At 32.3% G+C, this 23,712-nt stretch overlaps 2 protein-coding genes across 7 annotated transcripts; one reads left to right on the plus strand and one right to left on the minus strand.

Moving 5' to 3' along the window:
- Nucleotides 1-95: 95 nt before the first annotated feature.
- LOC132918460 (P protein-like) lies at nucleotides 96-22,025 on the plus strand. Of its 6 annotated transcripts, XM_060979691.1 has the most exons (20): nucleotides 11,141-11,469; nucleotides 11,780-11,812; nucleotides 11,922-12,019; nucleotides 12,776-12,883; nucleotides 13,204-13,297; nucleotides 13,796-13,871; nucleotides 13,949-14,142; nucleotides 14,296-14,393; nucleotides 14,458-14,617; nucleotides 14,787-14,858; nucleotides 14,931-15,062; nucleotides 17,228-17,343; nucleotides 17,479-17,617; nucleotides 18,536-18,671; nucleotides 19,048-19,216; nucleotides 19,494-19,536; nucleotides 19,607-19,840; nucleotides 19,905-20,163; nucleotides 20,226-20,319; nucleotides 21,662-22,025. In XM_060979691.1, the coding sequence occupies exons 3-20, from the start codon at nucleotides 12,009-12,011 to the stop codon at nucleotides 21,747-21,749; spliced, it is 2,223 nt and encodes a 740-aa protein (XP_060835674.1). In that variant the 5' UTR covers nucleotides 11,141-11,469; nucleotides 11,780-11,812; nucleotides 11,922-12,008; the 3' UTR covers nucleotides 21,750-22,025. The 6 variants fall into 6 exon arrangements, with proteins under 6 accessions (XP_060835673.1, XP_060835677.1, XP_060835674.1 ...); XM_060979690.1 differs by lacking the exons at nucleotides 11,141-11,469; nucleotides 11,780-11,812 and adding an exon at nucleotides 96-191; XM_060979694.1 differs by lacking the exons at nucleotides 11,141-11,469; nucleotides 11,780-11,812 and adding an exon at nucleotides 285-306.
- Nucleotides 3,553-8,823, minus strand: LOC132918581 (uncharacterized). The gene is made up of 2 exons (XM_060979891.1): nucleotides 4,756-8,823; nucleotides 3,553-4,347 (listed from the first exon to the last, which is right to left on the minus strand). The coding sequence occupies exons 1-2, from the start codon at nucleotides 8,821-8,823 to the stop codon at nucleotides 3,553-3,555; spliced, it is 4,863 nt and encodes a 1,620-aa protein (XP_060835874.1).
- Nucleotides 22,026-23,712: the final 1,687 nt, after the last annotated feature.

Below are 23,712 nucleotides of genomic sequence, written 5' to 3' on the forward strand. Positions count from 1 at the left end.
ACATTAAACTATTTAAATTTCTCATTGGATTAAATCGAACTGTATAATGTATTTACAAGCTAGTGGTATGTAAGTAAACATTTATGTAATATGAACATTTCGATTTTCATCTTTTCAGTACAGGCATGCGTAGTCCTACGACGTACATAGTGGCGTAGCGTGGGTTTCAGCTTATTGTATGCATTGAAATAGTAAGTTAATAAAATTGTGGGGGCTATGCCCCCCACACCCCCCTATACTCTTCTTAAAATTTAACTTGAAACATACAATGACACAATGTTTTACGTGTTTGTTAATATATATTACGTAAGTACATAACACTATATTATATTTATTATTTAATAAACAAATAAGAATAATTCGATAGACGACGGCTGCGGGCTGACGATAGCGTATGCAAAACTGATCTTGCATACATGAATTACAAAAACACGAGTACACGACCACGAGCATTCTGTTTTGTTATTAATATTATCGATAACAAATATAAATAGCTGTCGCTGAATGTCTAGTACTCGTATGCAATCGCCAATGTGCATACTGCGTACATAATGAACATGATAGGTAGGTACTAGCCAGTAGCCGTTAGATATAGCGGACTAAAGCGCGGCGCGGCCGTAGTGTTGCGGATTAATCAATCTTAATGAACTTAGAAGAAAATTCACAAAATATTATATTATAAAATACTAAATTAATACAATCAAAAAATTTTTTATAAAAATATTACATTATTAATACAAAAAAAATTATTTTTTCAATTTTTGAAGTGTATGCTGTGCATACATAGCATACGCACGCGCTACGCTAAAGACAGATGTACAATATATAATTGTTACGGAAAAAGTAGGAAGTCGGACATTGTGCACAGTGCCCAATTCGATTTGGGCACTGTATGTAGGTTAAATATTGAATATATTAAAAATTAAATAAAAAATCTTACAGGGTACTTAAATAATCATAAAAAAACCTAAAATAGACGCTTCAAATATTAGTATTTAAATCTGTTAGGTATCCAGTTAGGTACATACAACTGAAGAGTTAATATTATAATCTAAAAGTGGTTTGACATGATTAAAATGAATAATTTTTATTATTATATTATAATAATTTTAGTTTTTTATTACTAAAAAATAATGTTAAGCACATAGAGATAGCATTATTTTACTTAATTTATTACTACATACACGACTATAGTGGCATTTTGAGTTACAAAGTCGACCAGATTTTAGATTCTGAACGGAGTTACAATATATATTTTATTTACAATGATATATGTTTTTTTTATTATTTTTGTATCTGTTAACACGTTTTGGAGTAGTAATAATATAGTAATAATGCTTTAATTTTTTACTTCAGCTCCTATTTGGAAAGGAAAATGAGCCTAGTTGGTGCTTGAGGGTCGGGTCAATAGTAAAAAATTTCCAAAGTTTAGTCTAGTTTTCAAAAGCGTCAGGAAAAACCCTGAAAATTTGTATTTTATTTGTTCTAACTAGAGATGGGCTGGTTTTTAGAAAATTATCGATTAGATTAGATCCGGTTCTAAAATATTTCACATCAGTTCTCGATAACAGATTTTTTTTAAAAAAAAAGTCTTAAAATTAATAATAGTCAGTGGCGGCTTGTAGATAGTGGCGACGGGGCGGTCGTCCCCCTTCTAAAATTATTATTTATTACTAATTTATAAGTTTAATAAAAAATTTCAAATTTATATTGTATATAGTATAATATTATTGTCAAAAATAAAAATTAATTTTCCTATATTTACACTAATAAATATTATGAAATCATTATCAGATAATGGGAGTTTACAATTTCTGAGAAACGATTACCAATAAGGCAATAACAATTTGCCGAAATCCGCGAGCAGCGAATGCGATCTTGGTCGATGTCATAACTAAAGTCGCCCGTCATAACTATGATCGGAATACAAAAACTAAGAAGGGGAACACAATAATAACACTGACGCCGGGGCGATGATTTTAATCGCCCGATGCCCCAATATGAACGGATTCCGAACTTGCGTGTGTTTATTATTTACTTTTTGCCGTCGTAACTCATCGTAAATCGTAATCAATTATTATTTTATTATTTCATTATCATTATATATGTATTAAATGAATTTAATTAAATAACTATTATTAATATTATTTGTGTTCAATACTTTCCATAAATAAGAAATTTTATATCGCCCTACCACTTTCAAAGCACACGAGCCGCCACTGATAATAGTAATTAATTAGTTTTCTGTATAATACTATATGTTTTCGCCGATGCCGATCCTACGATTACGGCGGTTGTCGGCAACGACTCGCGGATTATGTTGAGGACGGGAGCGGGAGGGGTTACCCACACAAGTGTACAAAAGTATAAGATTGTAATTTTTAAGATATTACGATCGGTGACCGTTTGGTATAATATATATATATAAATTTTTATAATATGCGGGCGCCCAAAACATTAACAAAATGTGAAATATAAATATAATTTAATCCAGAGTACAACGACCTCACTTGCCGTAACGTATAAAAAAAATATATAATAATAAAGTTTGAAGTATTTTAATACAAAGGTCGCAACAACAATTACAACTAGATTGACAGTTGCCAATTATTTGACCACTGACAACGAGTGGGCAAAATATAAAAAAATGTATGATATAACCTGAAGGCGACAGCAATGATGGCCAAGGTGACGATGTGGAAGGACAGCCGCGGGTAATGTAGATCCTCTTGAATATGTCAAGGTTAATGGATGAGTCAACCCGATCACGGTGACATCAATCACACCTCGTGTTCACACGAGGGTTTTTTTTGCAACACGCAAAGACGGTGAACGAGCACGACGTTGTGCTCAGTTCGACCATTGGCAAAAGACGAAAAGGAATCGTGGAAGTCTGGCTGGTCGCGGCGGCGAAAAATGTCACCGGATAGTGGAGAGGGTAGCTTTGTCGGACACTTTATCTCCTTGCCGGACATCTTATCTCTACCACATCTGTGCTAACCCGAGCATATAAAAATAGGTGACCAGAAAAACCGTTCCGCGATCGAACATCCTCCCCGCCGTGAGAGTCATCTCACACAAGAACCGATTGGAGAACCGGAACGGATGTCCTTGATGACGTCTGAAGTGTAGCCGCTCGCAACAGAATTTATAATTTAACCCAGGTCGTGTCAGTGACTTACATTTTTTTTTTTTTTTTTTTTTTTAATGCAACCATTAGCCTTAATAAATAATTATAAATAGATATGTACTCAAAATAGAGGAAAGAGAAAAAAAAATTATAATTCAGTGAACATATGGTTCGTCATAGTAAAATAAATAAATAAATAACAATAATAATAATTTAATGACATAATATAATAAACAGCATCACATAAAGTAACATAAAACAAACATAGTATAATTTATTGTGTAACCCCAGACAGCCGTCTACCGTCACTATATATATAAAATAAATTATGTGTACATGACACAAAATAGCGAAGTGATAGAAAAGTGGGAACGCCCCGGGTGAGGCGGGACCCCGTCCGGGAACACAGTGCTGAGATTATGTTAGGTTTGGACCTTTGCAGGTAATGGTACCAGTTTTACTACCGGGCGCGTGACTATACCAGCGCGCGTTAGCACCCTGGCGACTCGAACGTGACCATCTGCCCCAGGTAATAACTCAATCACGCGGCCGAGGCGCCACAACAGCGGGGGACTCTGATTGTCGATCACAACTACCATCTCATTCACCTTCAGGTTGGGGACACCCTCAATCCACTTGGGCCTACTTTGTAAAGTGGTCAAGTACTCTGACGACCAACGTCGCCAAAAGGCGCGATGACACTGGTCCATGAGTTTCCACCTATCGGAAAGGGCACGAGATGCCTCGGGGCCTGATCGCGGCGGCACGGCGAGTAACGGTTGGCCAATTAAGAAATGTCCCGGTGTCAGGCATTCCAGGTCGTGTGGATCGGTTGAGGCGGGCGTCAAAGGACGTGAATTTAATATCGCTTCTATGCGGGTCAACACGGTAGTAAACTCCTCATACGTGAACACGTGTGTACCTATTACGCGGACCAATAGGCGTTTGGTAGACCGGACGGCCGCCTCCCACAAGCCCCCAAAGTGCGGTGCGCTAGGAGGATTAAAATGCCAAACACACATAGCACGACAATTAGCGATGGTACTTTGACCTACAGGGCTCTGAATTAATTCGCGTAATTTTTTATCGGCGCCTACAAAGTTTGTGCCGCAATCCGAGTATACGTCAGCTGGTAACCCCCGGCGAGCGACAAAACGGTCGAAAGCAGCTAAAAAGGCGTCGGTAGATAGTTCCGTCACCACCTCTAAATGCACTGCCTTGGTCGTAAAACAAATAAAGACAGCGATATAAATTTTAAATATGCGGGACTTGCGTAATCGCGACTCTTTTAGTTGTAACGGGCCCGCATAATCGACGCCTACTTGATCGAACGGTCGTCGCGGTTGTATACGTGCGCGCGGTAAATCGGCCATAAACGGGTGGGTCGGTTTCGCATCAAGTCTCACACATACGGTACAATTTATCAAAACACGGTGTAAAACTGACCGAAGGGATATCACCCAATATTGACGTGCAATCATTGCCGTTAAAACACGCGGACCCGCGTGGCCCGTAAGTAAATGCCATCGGCGGCACAACAACAAGGCATAATGCGACCGTTTAGATAGCAGTATAGGGTGTTTGCAATCGTAATTTAATAACGAATGTCGTAATCGTCCGCCTACGCGGATCACGCCGTCAGAGTCTATGAACGGAGCTAACCGCGCAACCGGTTTCGAGGATATGCGACTACCCGCCGCCAACTCACGCAACAATTTTGAAAAATGTACGCGTTGCGATTCCGCAGCCAGCGCGCGCGCGGTATTATCTAATTCAATTTTTTGTAAAAATGCGGGACCGATCGGATCCGGACTCAGTGGTACCGACGGCCGTGACACTCCACTCCGCCTTAAAGTGACACGTTGCCGACAAGCTTGTACGAAGCGGCGCATGTACGTAACCACACGTAACATGCGGTCAAAATTAGAAAATCGTGTGAACCACTCCTCTACCCTGTCATCGACAAGCGCAGCACACGACACGACCCGTAACTCGGATACTTCACACACAGGCAACAGTAGACTACAGTTATCCCACTCCGACGGCTCGCTGTATGCGGTCGGAGGGCCGCGCCAATATAAATCCAGCTGTGCGAGCGCCATCGGCGTTACGCCACGAGAAGCGCTATCCGCGGGATTTTCTGCCGACACAATGTGTTGCCAGGGACAATTAGGTAATAATAGATGGATTTGATGTATCCGATTTGATACATATACTTTAAATGATTCGTGGGGGACTGTTAACCACGACAGCACGATGGTCGAATCTGACCAGGCCCGTAAACCGACGATGTCAAGTTGTGGTGCTAATATATTTTTAATACGGTTTAACCAACGTGCTAATAATAGCGCGGCGTTCAGCTCTAGACGTGGGACGGTCAATGATTTCGTCGGAGCTAATTTGGTCTTAGTACCAATTAAAAAGACGGACCGATCGGTCTCAGCGTTTAGCATGCGTATATATACAACGGCCGCATAACCGGTTTGCGATGCGTCGCAAAATCCTAATAGATAGCACGGCGCGCCTTGGTGTGCGTTGATATGTCGCGGTACACGGATATTTAATAGGGACGGTAATTCCGAAACAAACGCAGTCCAATCGGCATGAATATCGGCCGGTAGTGGATCGTCCCACGCGATGTTATTTCGCCACGTCCGCTGCATTATGGATTTTGCCAGAAACACTACGGGACCAAAAACACCTAACGGGTCGAAAATGCGTGCGACAAGAGATAAGATTCCGCGTTTTGTAAAAACGGGTGACGGTTCGAGACTTAGGGCACAACAGAAATAATCACTGTCAGGGTGCCAAGCTAGGCCTAAAACTTTAGTGCCGTAACCGTCGTCATCCCCGAACGTCATAGGTGCGCCCACGCAATCGGCGGCTGGTACAGCCTGCAACACGGCCCGCGTGTTTGACGCCCACTTTTTAAGTTCTAGCCCCGACTTACCCAAAACTGAAATTAAATCCGACTGAAGTTTCAGTACGTCGGGTATCGTATCGGCCCCGTCACAAATATCGTCGACGTAAGTTTGATATTCGAGCGCGTTACGTACCCGGTCAAACCCGTCGCAGTCGGTAGACGCAATTACTTTAAGAACGCGTAATGCGAGATACGGGGCACAGTTAACGCCGTACGTGACGGTGTGTAGCTCATACTCACGCAATTCATCGTGAGGCGATGCGCGCCACAACACATGTTGGAACTTTCGATACTTGGGTAGAATTAAGATTTGTCGGTACATCTTACAGATGTCCGTGGTAAAGGTGTACTTATGTACGCGAAAACGTGTCAAGACGTCCACAATGTCCTGCTGCAATTTAGGACCAGACCACAAACATTCATTTAACGACTTTCCGCGGAAGCCCCGGGCTGATGCGTCAAACACAACTCGAATTTTATTAAGATCAACTTCCGGGCGATAGACAGCATGATGAGGGATTATATATCGCCCCGGAGATGTTGTCACCGACATATGTCCTAACGCGATATACTCGGACATAAACTTTACATACAATGATTTCAACAATGGATTCGCGGACAATTTGCGCTCAAGCGCTTCGAAACGCCGCACGGCTACCTCGCGAGACCCCACGTATGTGTCTGCCGGTCCACGAAATGGTAATGGGACCGCAAAGCGACCCGATGGCATGCGCGTCATTTCATCGCGAAATATTTGTTCACAACACCCTTCATTTGTGAACGTGACGGGCGCTATTTCGGGTTCCTCGACGTGCCAAAAGCGCTCCATTATCCCCTCAATAGACGCGGTCATACAGATAGGTAACGACTGATAAGAATAGCTAACCGGGTCAACGACCGGACCGATAAGTATCCAGCCAAACACCGAACTAAATGCTGTCGGTAATGTGTCGTCGATCGACACTTTCCGCCCGTCCATTATAGACCCGTATACGTCCCCTCCTAATAATAAGTCAATGGGCGAAGTTAAATAAAATGATGGATCCGCGAGTGCTAGGTTAGAATACCGGTCTTTCACACACGCGGCTAACGATTTTTGCGGTAAGTCGCTTGTTATGGTAGGCAACACCCAAGCCTGAACAGGCAGCACCGGATCGGACGCAAACCTAGGTTGCACTATACATTCTACACGCCCTTGAACTTCGGCGACAGTTGTTCCAGACAAACCGCTTATCGGTGCCGTCCAACGCGCCGGTTTCAATCCTAATCGCTTAACACACGCGGCAGTGATTATGCTAACTTGCGACGCGCTATCAACCAGCGCCCGCATTGTTTGCACCGCGCCGGACCTATCCCGTATATGCACGAGCGCGGTACCCAAAATAATGGCATTAGATGTATGGGGGGACGGGGGCCTCACCACAGACGCACACACAGACGAATCGACCCGTACCGGCGGTTCCTCCTCACCCTCTCGCTCGTCGGACGGTAAATGTAGAAGTGTGTGATGTTTACGCGAACATTCTTGGCAATTAGGTTTTACCTTGCATTTCGGGACCCAGTGACCAACGCTCAAACAATTAAAACAAACGCGATTCTCTCGCGCCCACCGCGTTCGGTTTCCGGCCGCCCATGACTTAAATCTCATACACGCGGTTAACGAATGTGCACCGGCACAACACGGACAATTTCCGTCTTCTTTCGCTGTCACAAATGAAACCGGACGGGACCCTTTTGATTTCCCGTAGTGATCCCCATTCTTACGAAACGTACTTGGTGGCTTTTCCACCTTAACATGCGCGGCCATGTTACGAATTGTTCCCGCGTTAGCGACGTTCTCCAATATAGACACGCGTGCGCGAACGAATTTTAATAAATCAACTATAGACGGATAATCTGTCGAGCTACCTGACTCGAATAATTTGCGTGTAGCAACAGGTAAACATCTAAAAACAATTGTAAATAAAATGAAGGACCCCAAATTCGGTACTTTTAGTGCTTCCAATAGCGAAATACTTTCGTTAACTGTACCTACAAAATTATTAAGATCCTGCAACGACTCCTGCGACATGGTCGGCGCGCTTAGCAATCGATCAAGTAACGACGTGGCGACTAGTCGTGGTCGATAAAATCGCTCGGACAGGAGGGACAATGCAAGAACATAATTGTCCCCGGATACCGGAACACCACGTATTGCGTCAGCTGCTTCACCCGTAAGACACCTGATTAAATAATACATCTTATCAATGTTGGAAAGCTCGAGTCGCGCGTCTACTTGTTCTTTAAATCTATCGCGGAAAGTGGGCCACAAACGGAAATCCCCGTCGAACTCGGGGAGTGGAATTGCCGGTAGTCGTGATAACGGATTTTGGTCACTTTCCTGAGGTGAATTGGACGATCCTAACTTAGCATGAAGGTACGACATGTCGATAGCCTCAACACCCTTAGGAACTAATTTCGCCGCCGCGACCTTGCAATCACTCATACATTTACGGATTTCAGCTGTCAAACCGATATCATACTCGGACAATCTATCTAACTCGGTTAAGCCGTCTAACACCGCATCATCTTCAAGCCTAAACTGCGTCCACAAAGAATCTAAATCGGCGGTTAAATGTGTAAATGTCGGACCTAGGTCGGGTTCATCTACAACTCGTAACGCTAGCTCATGCACGGCCTTAATCTGTGCTATTACATTCGAACGCCTGAGTTTAACGCGCTCTAAACGCCGAGCGCCGCGCACGCTGTCATTATCCGTCCCGCTAGCCATGATAAAAATAAAAGCAATAACCACACTATTTTCGGTAAGGATAATAAATATAAAATAACTAACCTTTTAACCAAAGCACTATGCGCCCACGTGAGCCACGCAAGACCACGGCAACCAACACCACCGAACCAACACAAAACGCTGCTGAACCTCCCTATAAGGTCAAAACCACGCTCTGCTACCAAATGTTTTCGCCGATGCCGATCCTACGATTACGGCGGTTGTCGGCAACGACTCGCGGATTATGTTGAGGACGGGAGCGGGAGGGGTTACCCACACAAGTGTACAAAAGTATAAGATTGTAATTTTTAAGATATTACGATCGGTGACCGTTTGGTATAATATATATATATAAATTTTTATAATATGCGGGCGCCCAAAACATTAACAAAATGTGAAATATAAATATAATTTAATCCAGAGTACAACGACCTCACTTGCCGTAACGTATAAAAAAAATATATAATAATAAAGTTTGAAGTATTTTAATACAAAGGTCGCAACAACAATTACAACTAGATTGACAGTTGCCAATTATTTGACCACTGACAACGAGTGGGCAAAATATAAAAAAATGTATGATATAACCTGAAGGCGACAGCAATGATGGCCAAGGTGACGATGTGGAAGGACAGCCGCGGGTAATGTAGATCCTCTTGAATATGTCAAGGTTAATGGATGAGTCAACCCGATCACGGTGACATCAATCACACCTCGTGTTCACACGAGGGTTTTTTTTGCAACACGCAAAGACGGTGAACGAGCACGACGTTGTGCTCAGTTCGACCATTGGCAAAAGACGAAAAGGAATCGTGGAAGTCTGGCTGGTCGCGGCGGCGAAAAATGTCACCGGATAGTGGAGAGGGTAGCTTTGTCGGACACTTTATCTCCTTGCCGGACATCTTATCTCTACCACATCTGTGCTAACCCGAGCATATAAAAATAGGTGACCAGAAAAACCGTTCCGCGATCGAACACTATAATTTATACATAATACATAAAACACATCATTGTAAAATCAATACATTGTTTATAGTCTCCCAACTGAGACAACGTGTGCTGGTACCCTTTTTTTTTTTTTTTTTTTTATTAATTAAATGAATATTTACAATCTGTATACATATAATACAATAAGTAAATTTGAGAAAAAAAAACTTAAACGAAAAAAAATAAACAAAAAAGAACATGAAGGCTTGAGAGAAGGAGGCGTTCAGTGACCACTTCAAATGGTACCCTTTTAAAAACGAAGGATTTTTAATTTTTTTATCGAACCCACAATTAGGTAACTATTAAGACAGCACCACATCTGCATAATAATATTATGTTATTTTACACGTCATGATTATTAGATGTAGATAGCACATTTTTATTCAGCAGTTAAATTATAATATGATGTTAGATTTAATATTAGAGAATTAGAGACTAGAATGAATTGATATTGATCTAAAATCAAACTTACAATAATAATAATATTTATTGGCACCAAATAAAAAATTAAAAACTACTTATGAGTAGGTAATAATAAAAAAAAATACATTTAAATACCTACTTACAAAGATCAGAACATATAATCTGTGTTCTCTCTCTTATTTACAATATTTAAAATTTTTAGCGAGTTATGAGAATTTTTAAATTTTAATATTTTGCACACTCATAACTTGACACTTGTTTAGAAATTTAAATATGAAAAAAAACCCACGAATTAATATAGATAATGTTTTTACCTATATAATGGTTTGTCTGATGACTGATTTATAATAATAGGTCTATTTTTGAACGTAAGTTTTAGTATGTTAATAATGTTATAAGTTATAACTTATAACTTATAATGTATTACCAAGACAGAGTAAAGGAGTAAACACATGCGAATACAATACTATAATACAATACGTTCTCGAGTACCAATACTATTGACTATTAGTGAAATGACTGAAATGTACAATATACTGATGACTGATCATCTCTGACGTCTCTGAAAATGGCCTATTTATTGCTGTAAGACTGTTGGACATTATGGACTTATTTGAGCTTGAATAACTACTACGTTATCGATTATCGATAGAAATAGTTGGACACTTTGTGGCTATTAAATATTAAATAAGTAATGCAATTTTTAAATTTTCATTTGTTCCATTGCGAAATCTGACTGGCGACTGTTTAACATGGGCCCCATCGGCTAGCCACCTGTTCAAATAGTAACTATGCTAACTATTAACGAATAACAATAGAAATACGTGTATTTTATCCGTAATAATTATAATTGTGACATGTATTCAGGAATGGGAAACACCGTCATTGTTTGACGATATTTGTTTCTCGATTACTCTATCGTAAATAATGAATATAAACAGACAATATACCTACTATTAATTATTATATAGGGTTTGTAGAAATTGGAAGTTCGGCCATTATAGATATTTATTCTGTTTATATTATATTGTGTAGAGTGAAATAACTACGCGAGTGCGTATTCAGGTGTATAGGTACGTAGGTATTATACAATTATACGCGTGTGGCGTATCGTGATATTATAACAGTTTAAATAGTGTGTAACGTTGAAGTATTATGATTGTGATTTTGTACTATAGTTTGATGGTAGGCTTATTGTAAGTGCTTACTACACAGCCACACGGGTACCTATAGTAGGTAGGTATATTAAATTTAAATATTATTGTGTTGTTGACTATCTGTGACACTGAAACGCGCGTCAATTACAAAAAAAATTAACGTATAGTGTATACTACATATTTTTTGCAAGTATACCTAACTAAATTAATACTGAACCACAGTCTCTGATCACAGATCACAGAGTGCAATTTGCCTGTGAACTGTGGTACAGGTAATTTTTAACAATATATTGCTATCGTTCAGTGATAAAATCTATTATTGGATTTTGTATTACATTAACTATTGTCCAACTATCTTATAATTATAATAGGTATCCATATTATTACAGAACAACAGGTAAATTTGATAGGTATTATACCAGGTACATATGCATGATGTCATTGTTCTATTTTGTGGTGGTGTTTGACCTGTAACATGTAGATAATTCATAATAAAATAATTCATAATATTAATATAATATATTTTGTTAGGTATTTTGGGAAAAATCAAATAATTCAATAACATAAGTTTTGATCATCACCGAAAATTGAAAATAATTTCAACATTCTCAACACAATATGTATCAAAGGTATGAACTATGAATTAACTGTGTTAGGAACCCTTGCACACACACTTTAGATTAGTAAGCATATTATACAATAATATAGTAGTGTAAGCAATATGTGTAATTTTTTGCAAGCGACTGCGTCGCCAAGACAAGAACGTAGAATAAGCAAGAGTTAGTCGTGAATAAGTAGCCGATTCGTATAATACTGTGTTGTTAAAATATTCTTATAATAAATGTTGAATGTAAACAACACACCCTATAGTATGTAGATTATAAGTAAAATTATTCACACTGTAGTTCGGCAGACGCTGAATAGGCATTTTTGTATAACTAGCATATTCTCTCTATGTGGTAGTCTGTAGGACAATCAGTCGTTGTTTTATATTACGCCTCGGAGCACTATAGTTATTCGTTTCAATTATACATATTATTATATTATTACATATATCCGATCTTATTATTATTTACCTTTAGCTTCTGTATATCTGGTGTACTTTAACAATAAAATAATTAATAAAATATTTTCTTAAAGTTAAACAGATTTTGTGTAGTGTTTTGAATACAACCCGTAAGTGAACGAACTCTTTTACAACATATATATACCTTTTGGCCTTAACCGAAAGAGTATATAACAACTGTTTAAAACTAATTAATCATAGCCATTCATAGGTTATTATTTTTAAACTTAATTTTAAAAATATAATAATATATTAAAAGTACCTATCTAAATAAAACAAGTAAATGCCAAATCTCAATCAAAAAATTAATGTTTTCAAGGTTTATTGATGATTCTTCTGCTGGTCCATCTTCTCTAGTAGCTATGACCCCAGACAAATTACAACCATCACCTCTTAAGTCAACTATGCCGAAATCAATGTGTGAAAAGTATGTTATTTTTATTTATACCTATTTATTTTAATATTATTAACGCCATATGACTTTTATTATGGTTCATGTAACACCTAAGATAATATAAGTACCTAGGTACTAATATAATGATATTGGATAGTTAGTTATGTATAATGTATGCATAGGGTAGAGAGTTAAGTTTAAGATTCTGACTAACTGATCTGTAGTCATTTTGCAGATGAAGAATTTTTAGGTAGTAACCAGAATCACTCAAATACAGTTTACACATTGTAGTATTTTTTTATACTTCATTTTATAATTTATAAGTATTATTTTATGATTATTGTTTCTAATAGGACATCAGCACTTAAGTTCTTGCATTCGAAAAAGAAGTCTGGCCGTGAATATACAGTTTCCATTATTCTCATATGTATTTGGCTTTTTTGTACCGTGAGTTATTTGTTTTATTTTGTTGCATCTATAAGTTAAGTCTAAATTAAGTGTAGGATTAGCCTAAACTGTAGTCTGTAGCCCATAATAAGATGATAAGATGTAGAAAAAGTCCACTAGAATCTATTTTTATTTTTTTTTCGTAAATTTGTATTTAATAAATATTTTACTGGAGTGCTGCCATTGAGTTATACGTGATTGATAATGTGTTCCCTACCAATACCTCCTGACTACTTCCCTCATAATATAACATTTATTTATTATATGTATTGTATTTATTTTGATTGTAAATTTTCATATCTTAAATTAAAAAATATATATCTGTTTGTGTACTTGATAATACATTAACATTAATTTAATGTTATTTAAATTTGTAGATAGTCTATAGTTTAAAAAGTGGCTTAATTTAAAGTTATACCCTGGCCTACAGCTTAATCAGTTTAGGATAACATACTTAGTGTAGTTTTATCTTACTATTCATTACCTGTTGGCTTATAGATAGTTCTTATGGCAAAACAAGAAAGGAAAGTAGATGATGTCCATCAAATAACATTAGCTCCAAATGAAACTAAAAGTAATAAACATATATACATTTATAACTAAATTATACAATATATTAATACTTAACTGAGAAAAAAAATTGTATTTTAGCTCAGATAATATATAAAAACTATATGCCAAACACAAATAAAATACAATTGATATTGGCTGGTGCATTTATGCCTGATTATTATAGTACTTTGGCAACACATTTCTTTAACATTTGGATAGAGTTTGAACCAATTGTAGAATATGATATGCCCTCGAATTTGGGATTGAAATTAGAAGACATTCATCAAAGCAGGGTAATTTTTATAATAATAATAATATTTAATTAAACAATGATAAAATAAAAATTGTATTTATACTTGATACAACAATATCTGTAAAATAAAATATACTTAGGTACCTAGTACCTACCTATTAGTTCTTATAATTAATTTGTTATTTAATGAAAGAATATAACTCAAATATGGTCCATACCAATTGTGAGTGAATCACTTGTTGAAGTTGTTCCTGAAATGCATCATAATAAAATTTTTAAATTATTTTCCAAGTAAGAATAGTTAAATACTAATTATGAAACTTAGTTTTGATTGTTAATATATAGATTTTTTTAGTGTTACTCTTCATGGTGATACTAGACTTTGTATGAATACTACATTGAGCACTAACTTTCCTATTGCATTGACGTATGATTTGTTTCCAATCAACACGGAATATGGTATAATTTATGCTGCTCTTGTATTGATTGGACTTTACATATTAATTATAACTGAAGTAAGATTATATTAAAATATTATTTTAAGTAGTTTATTTTTTTTTCTAACAAGCTTATATTATTCTCGTGTTTGTCATGAATTGATATAAATCTTTCCCATTTTCCTCATAGAATATTTATTTTATGCATTCTACTTTGAGAAATATTGTTAATATTTATTATTTGTAGGTTGTACACAAATCAATTGCAGCAATATTAGCAGCCACTATGTCAATTTCCATACTAGCACTTTTAGATGAGGTAAAAAAAAATTGAATTATTTATTAAAAAATATTGTAACCAATTCTGGCAGTCATTCATTATGTTATGCAGAGACCAACCAAAGATGAACTATCTTCTTGGGTGGATATTGAAACGTTGCTTCTCCTTTTCTGTATGATGGTTATTGTTGGTATTTTATCCGAAACAGGAATTTTTGACTACTTGGCAATCATAGCATACAAAGTATTAAAATAAGCAGTTAATTATCATGTATATTTATGGTGATCCATTTAAGTGTTTTACATTTACATAATTTAATGTAGGTAATTGCAAAATAGTATTTTTGAAAAAAAAAAGTATTTTTTATCATTATACATTTTAAAGTTTAATTTTTTTTTTTTTTTGAATGAGCATACATTTTTAATTTTATATGCTGAATGTGAAATATTGCATTTATTATATTATATCAACATATATAACTTAAATATTAACATGTTTTTGTAAATACCATACAACAGTCAAAATAGGTTCATAGTATATACAGGGTGATTCTTTTATTATGAACTACTCATTATTTCAAAAAGTATTCACGTTTTTGAAAACATTTTTTTACATAGTTTCAAGTTGTTAAAAAAACATTTATTAAAAGATTATATTTTTAAATATTATTTATCCTTATATTTTATTAAGTTTTTTTACTTTTTTGAATGACACCATAGTTTTAATTTCATATTCCAAAGCAGAATATTTTTCTGAGTATTTTGATACATAAAAATTGAATTTAGGGCAAGTAGTTTATGAGTTGTACGACATACGTATTTAAAGTTTAGATTAACGGAATAGTGGACAAACATTTTGCGGGGTTACCCCGTACCACTCCACTCCGCACATCAAAACTTTAAATACTTATAACTCATAAACTACTCGCCCTAAATTCAATTTTTATCTATCAAAATATTCAGAAAAATATTCTGCTTTGGAATATGAAATTAAAACTATGATGTTATTCAAAAAAGTAAAAATCAAATATAAGGATAAAAATATTTAAAAATATAATTTTTTAATAAAAACTTTGTTTTTTTAACAACTTGAAACTATGTAAAAAAATGTTTTCAAAAACATGAATACTTTTTGAAATAATGAGTGGTTCATGATAAAAGAATTACCCTAATAAATTTAAATAATTTTTTTTACTAAAAATATATAATAAATTTTATAAACATAGAATTATAGAAGTTAAAAGTTCCGGCGACAAATATTTTTGATTTAAAACAAAATAATAAACATAATTATTGTTGTTAAAATACATAATTTTATACAAATTTGAAATTAAAAGTTCTATAAAATATAATTGTGTTTGAAGTTTGTATATTCTTTTGATTTTTTAATACCAGTATGAAAAACCTACTTAAGAGGAATATAATATAAGTTTTTTTTAAATTGAAATTTTTTTAGTATATTTTATATAAATAGCAATAAAAAAATATTCTATGTATCAAAACATTTAAAATTTTTGAATAAGTTATATTATATTCCTCATAAGTAGGTTTTTCATACTGGAACTAAAAAATCAAAAAAATATACAAACTTCAAATACAATTATACTTTATAAAACTTTTAATTTAAAATTTGTATAAAATTATATATTTTAACAAGGAATAACAATATTAATTATTTTGTTTTAAATCAAAAATATTTGTTGTTGGAACTTTTAACTTCTATGTTTATGAAATTTACTATACACGATTATATTTTTAGTAAAATATATTATTTAAATTTATACTACCTTTTGTGAAAAGTTCAAAGATTCATGGTTATTTTTTTTTTTTAATTATAACAAAATATCAAAATGGTTTGAGGAGAAATAATTATCTTACGGTTGTTATAAACAGATATTTTTATAAATTTTCAATTACAAAATAATGTGTACATTTTTGAGATTTTGATAAAATTTATTAAAATTCTAACTTTAAACGCTAATAAAAAAAACAACCATTTATTAGGAACCTTGTACCACATTTTCAAGCATTTTTAGACTTACCCATTTATAAGTTTTTTTATCAACATTAATAATAAAACTTAAAAAATTTTTTTATTTTGACTTCTCTGAAGTACAAACTAAATCCAATTTTCTATCCAAAACAACCCTCTTAAGTTGAAAGTCAAAGCATTTTATTGACTATTTATTATTTATGTTGATAAAAAAAAACCACACTCACACATAATTTAAAATCATTCATCACTTTGCCATCCAAAAGTTAAAAAAATGATAAAAATATAAATTGCAAAATGTTTATTTGTAAGGACATCACATTATATCAATCAATATTTTCAAAATAATGAGTAAGCATTTAAATAGATCACCATTTAGTATTAATTTAGCAAGCTAATTATTGATTTTATTTTAGGAAACAAAAGGTAAAATTTGGCCATTGATCAATACATTGTGCTTCTTTACTGCTATTGTTTCTTCTATATTGGATAATGTTACCACTGTTCTCCTAATGACACCTATAACTATAAGGTGATTATTTTATTCGCCATATCATATTAAAAATATATCTAAATATGATTATATGTTGTATAGTTCTCATCATGTTTCTTGGTATGCTCATTATAATCTATGAATATCAACAGTTACAAAAATGTATTGTTTTAGGTTATGTGAAGTAATGCAAATGAATCCAGTACCTACGCTTATGTGTATTATATTTTATGCAAATTTAGGAGGAGCTTTAACATTAATTGGAGATCCACCAAATGTAATAATTGGAACAAATAAAGACGTTATTGCAAGTGTAAGTTTACAGTTTATATTTAATATTACTAACATAATGATAAATATTAAATAATAAATACCTATTAATTTAAGAAGTTAATATCATGATAGAAATAACCAGGTATAATAACATTACAGACTTCAAGATTTATCCCTCAACTTTATAACTAAATACATAAAAATATCTTATTTCAATATTTTCTCTTTTGGGAAATTGATATGATTTTGTAAATAGATGTAAATATTTTGGTGCCTACTACATATAATATTGAAATTTAATATTTATGGAAATTTTTCTGGCCCAATAATAACAGACAAAATTCCATTATTTTATTGTATTAGTTTTGTTTAGTTGCTAAGCTTATATAGTATAGAAATTATACTATTTCTAATTTGTCAATTACATCAAGGACAACTTTATGGTAATGGTCTTGTATACCATGGAAAAAATGTAATGTTTTTATTTTAATGAGGGATGTAGGGCCGTATTTAAAAATTTGGCGCCATATAATTTATGCCCCCCTACCAACTATATAATGTATAATATTAATATTACACTAATTATTCCATCCATGATCAGGATTCTTTAATATTAAAATCTAACATCAATTAATTAATGAAAATTGTTTAATAGTTTAAAAATGTTTTAACAAATTATAACATAATAAAACATACAAATTTCTTTTTTTTAATATAATTTTTTCCAATTATTAAATAAAATAAGATCATTTATTTTTCATTATATTTTTAAAATTAATTTCGCTAAAATATTTTTCTGCTCCTGAGACGTGCCGCCCCCAGGCATGTGCCTACCCATGTCCTCTCACCCCCCCCCCCAAATACGAGCCTGTGGGGATGTTAAAAATTGTTGCATGTGTATATCAACTTGTTTTCACCTAGTTATTTCTGTTATGATTAATAATATATGTTTTTACAGGGAATCGATTTTACAACATTTTCTTTACATATGGGTGCTGGTTTAGTATTTATATTTATAGCTGTAAATCTACATTTAAGGTTTATTTTCCGTAATATGCAAGATTTAAAATTTACTGAACCTCCTAATGTCACTGGTATACAACATTTTTTTATTAATTACATTGCTTTAGATATAATTTAATTTAATTCTAGTAATTCTACTTTAAAAAAAAATTAATATTTATTATGTGTCAATTGTTTTCCGATTTAATTGATAATAATGTGTTTATACATATTTTTTTTTTTATGAATAGTAATATATTTGTAATATATATGTTAATATATATGTATTAATATATATTTGTACAGACAAATTAATTATATTTATACATATCTTTTATAGTAAAAATTAAATAATAAATACAAAAATTACAAAAGGAGAATTAAAAAAATAATTATAATTTATAAATATAGTATTTAAATTGCTGCTAATTATTGCTATATTTTATGTTTTTACATAAATATATATAGAATTAAGACAAGAATTGGCAATTTGGCAAAAAGCTGCATTTTCTTTGTCTTCGTACTCAAAAGAAGAAGGAGTTGTAAGAGATAAACTTTTAAGGAAATGTAAAACTATATTTTCAAAGCTTAAAGACACTCTTAAAGGTTTCAAAGTTGATGTTCTACCAACAGAAAGGTACATATGAGTATAATAAAATAATATTTCAATACATATTAATAATACCTTTTAAATAATTAATAAAAATTAAGTGAATTTAATAATTAACCAATAATTCCTGCATATACCAATGAGTACATTGCTTTATTTGATGGACTAACCAGAGTTTGTATTTTATAACTATCAGTCATTTTTAAAATATAATTTTAAATGTTTCAATCAAAAATATATGTACAATATATTAATCATAAATGTTTTGTTTTATGAGATAAATTAATATTATATACATTTTTAGACTTCAAAGTTATGATGAATCTATCAAGGATTTCTTGAATAAGGTAATATGATATTTGTAATATTATTTAATTTAAGTTAATTAATAAAATATTATATTATTCATTTTTTCAGGAAAATCATTTAGATAAAAGTCTTTTATGGAAATGTGCTATTACATTAGGATTTGTTATTACTCTGTTTTGCCTGCATTCAATTCCTCAACTGAATCTTAGTCTTGGATGGATTGCTTTACTTGGAACATTACTTTTGCTTATACTTGCTGATCACGTTGATATTGAATGTGTACTAGGCCGAATTGAATGGGCGACATTGTCATTCTTCGCTGCGCTGTTTATTTTAATTGGAGTAATGTAGTGTATTACAAAAAATATTAGAAAAAATAATTATAAATATCTGTATTCATTTTTAGGCATTATCTGAGCTAGGTTTGATTGAATGGGTAGGTAAACAGACAGAAATGATAATTATGTCTGTAGCCAAAGAGTACCGATTGTCAGTTGCTATAATTTTAATTCTTTGGGTTTCTACTATTGTCTCCTCATTTGTTGACAATATTCCATTGACTACTATGATGATAAAAGTGATAACTTCTTTGTCTCAAAATCCTGAACTAGAATTACCATTACCACCTTTGGTTTATGCATTAGCATTTGGCGGTTGTCTTGGTGGTAAGGATTTAATACATATTTTTTCACACAATACAATTAGTCAAATCAAAAATATATTTAAGGAAATGGAACACTGATTGCTGCTTCGTGTAATATGGTCTGTGCTGGAGTAGCTGAACAACATGGATACCGAATGTCCTTTATGCAATTCTTTAAGTAATTACCTATTTCTTAATATTTTTTTTTAATCAGTTTAGATTATTCTTGGTTATTTTCAGAGAGGAATGAAGATTTAAAGATATAATTTAAAATAATATTGAATATATTTATTTTATTTTTGTCTGACAATAACCTTTAAGAAAACACCACACATGCATGTTTAGATCAGAACATTATCTATGTTTATTATTTGTTCATTTAGTTTCAATATACATATATTTGTTTTTTTAATATTTACAATTCATATTAATAAAGGCACAATGAGTAAATTAGATAAATATGAACAAGTAAAATATAAATAGGTAAACATTAGTAGCGCTTCTGGTATATATTATCATACTATTTATTGTTTTTTTTCAATGAGTGATGGCAATTATATTAATTTTGTTAAGGTACTTCTTAGCCAATTTCTTTTTAGTCTTTTTGTCTAGCCTTTTATGATATTTCAATTTGTAAGCAGAGGTGTCATTTGGACTGTGCAAGATTTACATTTGCTATTTGCATACTTAAAATTCAATATTATTGTGATTAATTCTAGACAAAGTTTTTAAGGCCAGCATAAAAAATATGTTTATTAAAATAAAAAATGAAATTTTGCCACTTTTTTTAAGCAATTTATGATAACAAAAAAAAAAATTATTTTACTAAAAAATTAATAATTCAATTTGTTACACTAAATAGAATTTGCTATGTTGAATGGTTGTAAGACTGAAAAAATACATGCAGGCATTATGGCTTCTTAAGGACTTAACATTTTGTAGCTGACCGTCTTCTTTTACAAATACCATTCCTATAATTTATACAGATGAAACAAATAGTACAATAAAAAATTTTAAAATATATTTGAATTTGTTCTGTATTTTAAAATATTGACTCTTATTTGTCCCCTTAAATTTGATTTTGAAAATTAGCCATTAGAAATTTATTATATGTTAACTTTATAATCAATTTTAATATGTTTTAAGATTTCTTATTGTATTTTCTTATTGTGGTTTGTCAGTACAATGGACAAAAAGTACATGTTTCTTAATAAAAAATATTACTCGTCAACCATAGTTGGTGACATGTGCTCCACAGAATCCCACTATCTCTTTAAAACTGTAAAACTTCAGTTACACTCATATGTTATCACTGGTTACTAGTTACTAAACATACATTAAACAATATGCACTCTAGCCCATTTAAAAAATGTCCCGTATTTAAATATTTTAAATGATTGGTTTTAATCCTCCTTAATATAAACTTGATAAAGATTATCTATAACCACTTAATATTTTTTATATTTAAAAATATTTATCTATTTATTTATATTTACATTTAAATTTTTTTTTATTATTAGAGTTGGATATCCAGTGATGTTAGGTAGCATAGTTATTGCTACAGTATACTTGCTTGTTAGTCATGTAACATTTGGATGGAATACATAATGTTGTTTGTTTCATCAGATTTTCAAAAAAATGTTCCTGTGAAAATATCTAGCTGACAAAAAGATAAATTTATTTATTTTTATATTTTAGTTTGAATTAAAATTAAAATTGTTTAAGTAGTATTAAGTACATTTATGATTGTTTATAAAAAAATCCCATTTTTTTAATATTATTATATACCTAAGTCATATATTATTGAGTATATAACATTTTATTATTTTTAAAAAATTTTTAATTTTATTCAAATAAATAAATTAGTTATATTTTTACCATGAATTATATTTGGAATTTTTTATACTATCTTTAATGCATGTAAATAGTATATAATATTTATTTTAAATATAGCCGGATTAAATTTACCATTTTGGTTAAAGAAAATAGCATTCTATCGCCACCAATGCAGTGCAGTGTGGCAGCCAATAGGTCTTTATTAATGTATAAATAATATATAGTAATAGATACTAGTAATATTAATTTTGTTTTATCTAGTGATATTGGAAGGTATGAAATGAACAATCTAATAAAGAATACTTTTATTTTGTATTCAGAATACATATTTGAATAAATGAATATTAAAGTATTCAGAATATTTATTCAAATATTTTAATATTTTTAGAATATTCATTTTTTTATTTGCTAATTTTTGTCAGTTTTTGAATGGTTGGAATTTTACGTTGTAATAAATACATAATAATTTATAATTTATCACTAATTGAATTTATTTTATTTAAACTAATATTTGTAATTTATAGTGTGAACGGTTTTTAAATGAAAAATTTATTTTGTCACAAATTTGGCATTTAAAATTATTTTTTGAGTTTAAAATAAACGTATTTTTTAATGAATAAAAAAAAACAAAAAATAAATTATTCAGAATACCTGTTCAAATAATTTTTTTAAAAAGTACTTAAAATAGTATTCAAATAAAATAAATATTTGACAATTTTATCTGAATACATTTATTAGAATATGTTATGTGACTGGAAAAGAGTACAACACTTAACTGCTAAATGTAAACTGGTTTTTTTTTCAAACAAAATTAAACTAGTGGAGATTAAATAATTACTTAAACAGCAATCAAATGAAAACATGACTTTATGTAACGACATTTATAATTTTATAGATGAATCAATTATATTGAAATTACTGATTGAATTTGGCTAAATAGGACTGCTAATACTGTGCATTCTCTATTCTCATATTGTCATGTACGATTTATAATAATATCAATAACCTTCTTCGAACATTTTTTTCTTTGTTATTTCTTAGAATAAAATTGTTGGTAGTCCAATTGTAGTAATTGTACATTATAAATATATAGGTACCTAGTATATATAGAGGGATTTAATTATTTTATATATCTTATCATTCTTATCTAAAAAGAAATAAAATTTGGGGTATTTGTTGAATAACGACATTGCTCTAGTTACAGTACAATTTTTACTAAAGTTAATATTGCAAGAGTCAAGAAGTGAAGAAGATACGAGTATATGGAAAGTAGTGGGATACTGCGATCGGGAAAGATGGCGAGGGACATTAAAATGTATGTGCCTTAGTAAATACAAAGAGTAAATATACCATTAACGAGCTTATGAATATTGTCATATTGAATACACTATACACATCGCTTCACGTCTAGAATCTAGTGTAAGCAAATTCAAATGTGAATTATAGATTTATAGTGCCAGTTAGGTTAGCCAGTGGCGTAGTCTAGGGGGGTTGAAGCGCTGCAGCCCTCCCCCCACCAGAAAATATTAAGACAATTTAAAAATTATTTAAATTTTTAATGGTCTATGAAAATCGCTATTAAAAATCTTAAATTGTATTTTACAAAAATTGATCGGCCCCCGCCGAAAAAAAATCCTGGTTACGCCACTGTTTATACTTTATAGCTCTATAATTGTTTATTTCCAACGAAAATGAAATTTAAAATCTACATATTTAAAGATGAAACGATTATGAA

This window comes from Rhopalosiphum padi, chromosome 1 (assembly GCF_020882245.1).
Source record: "Rhopalosiphum padi isolate XX-2018 chromosome 1, ASM2088224v1, whole genome shotgun sequence".
NCBI lineage: Eukaryota > Metazoa > Arthropoda > Insecta > Hemiptera > Aphididae > Rhopalosiphum > Rhopalosiphum padi.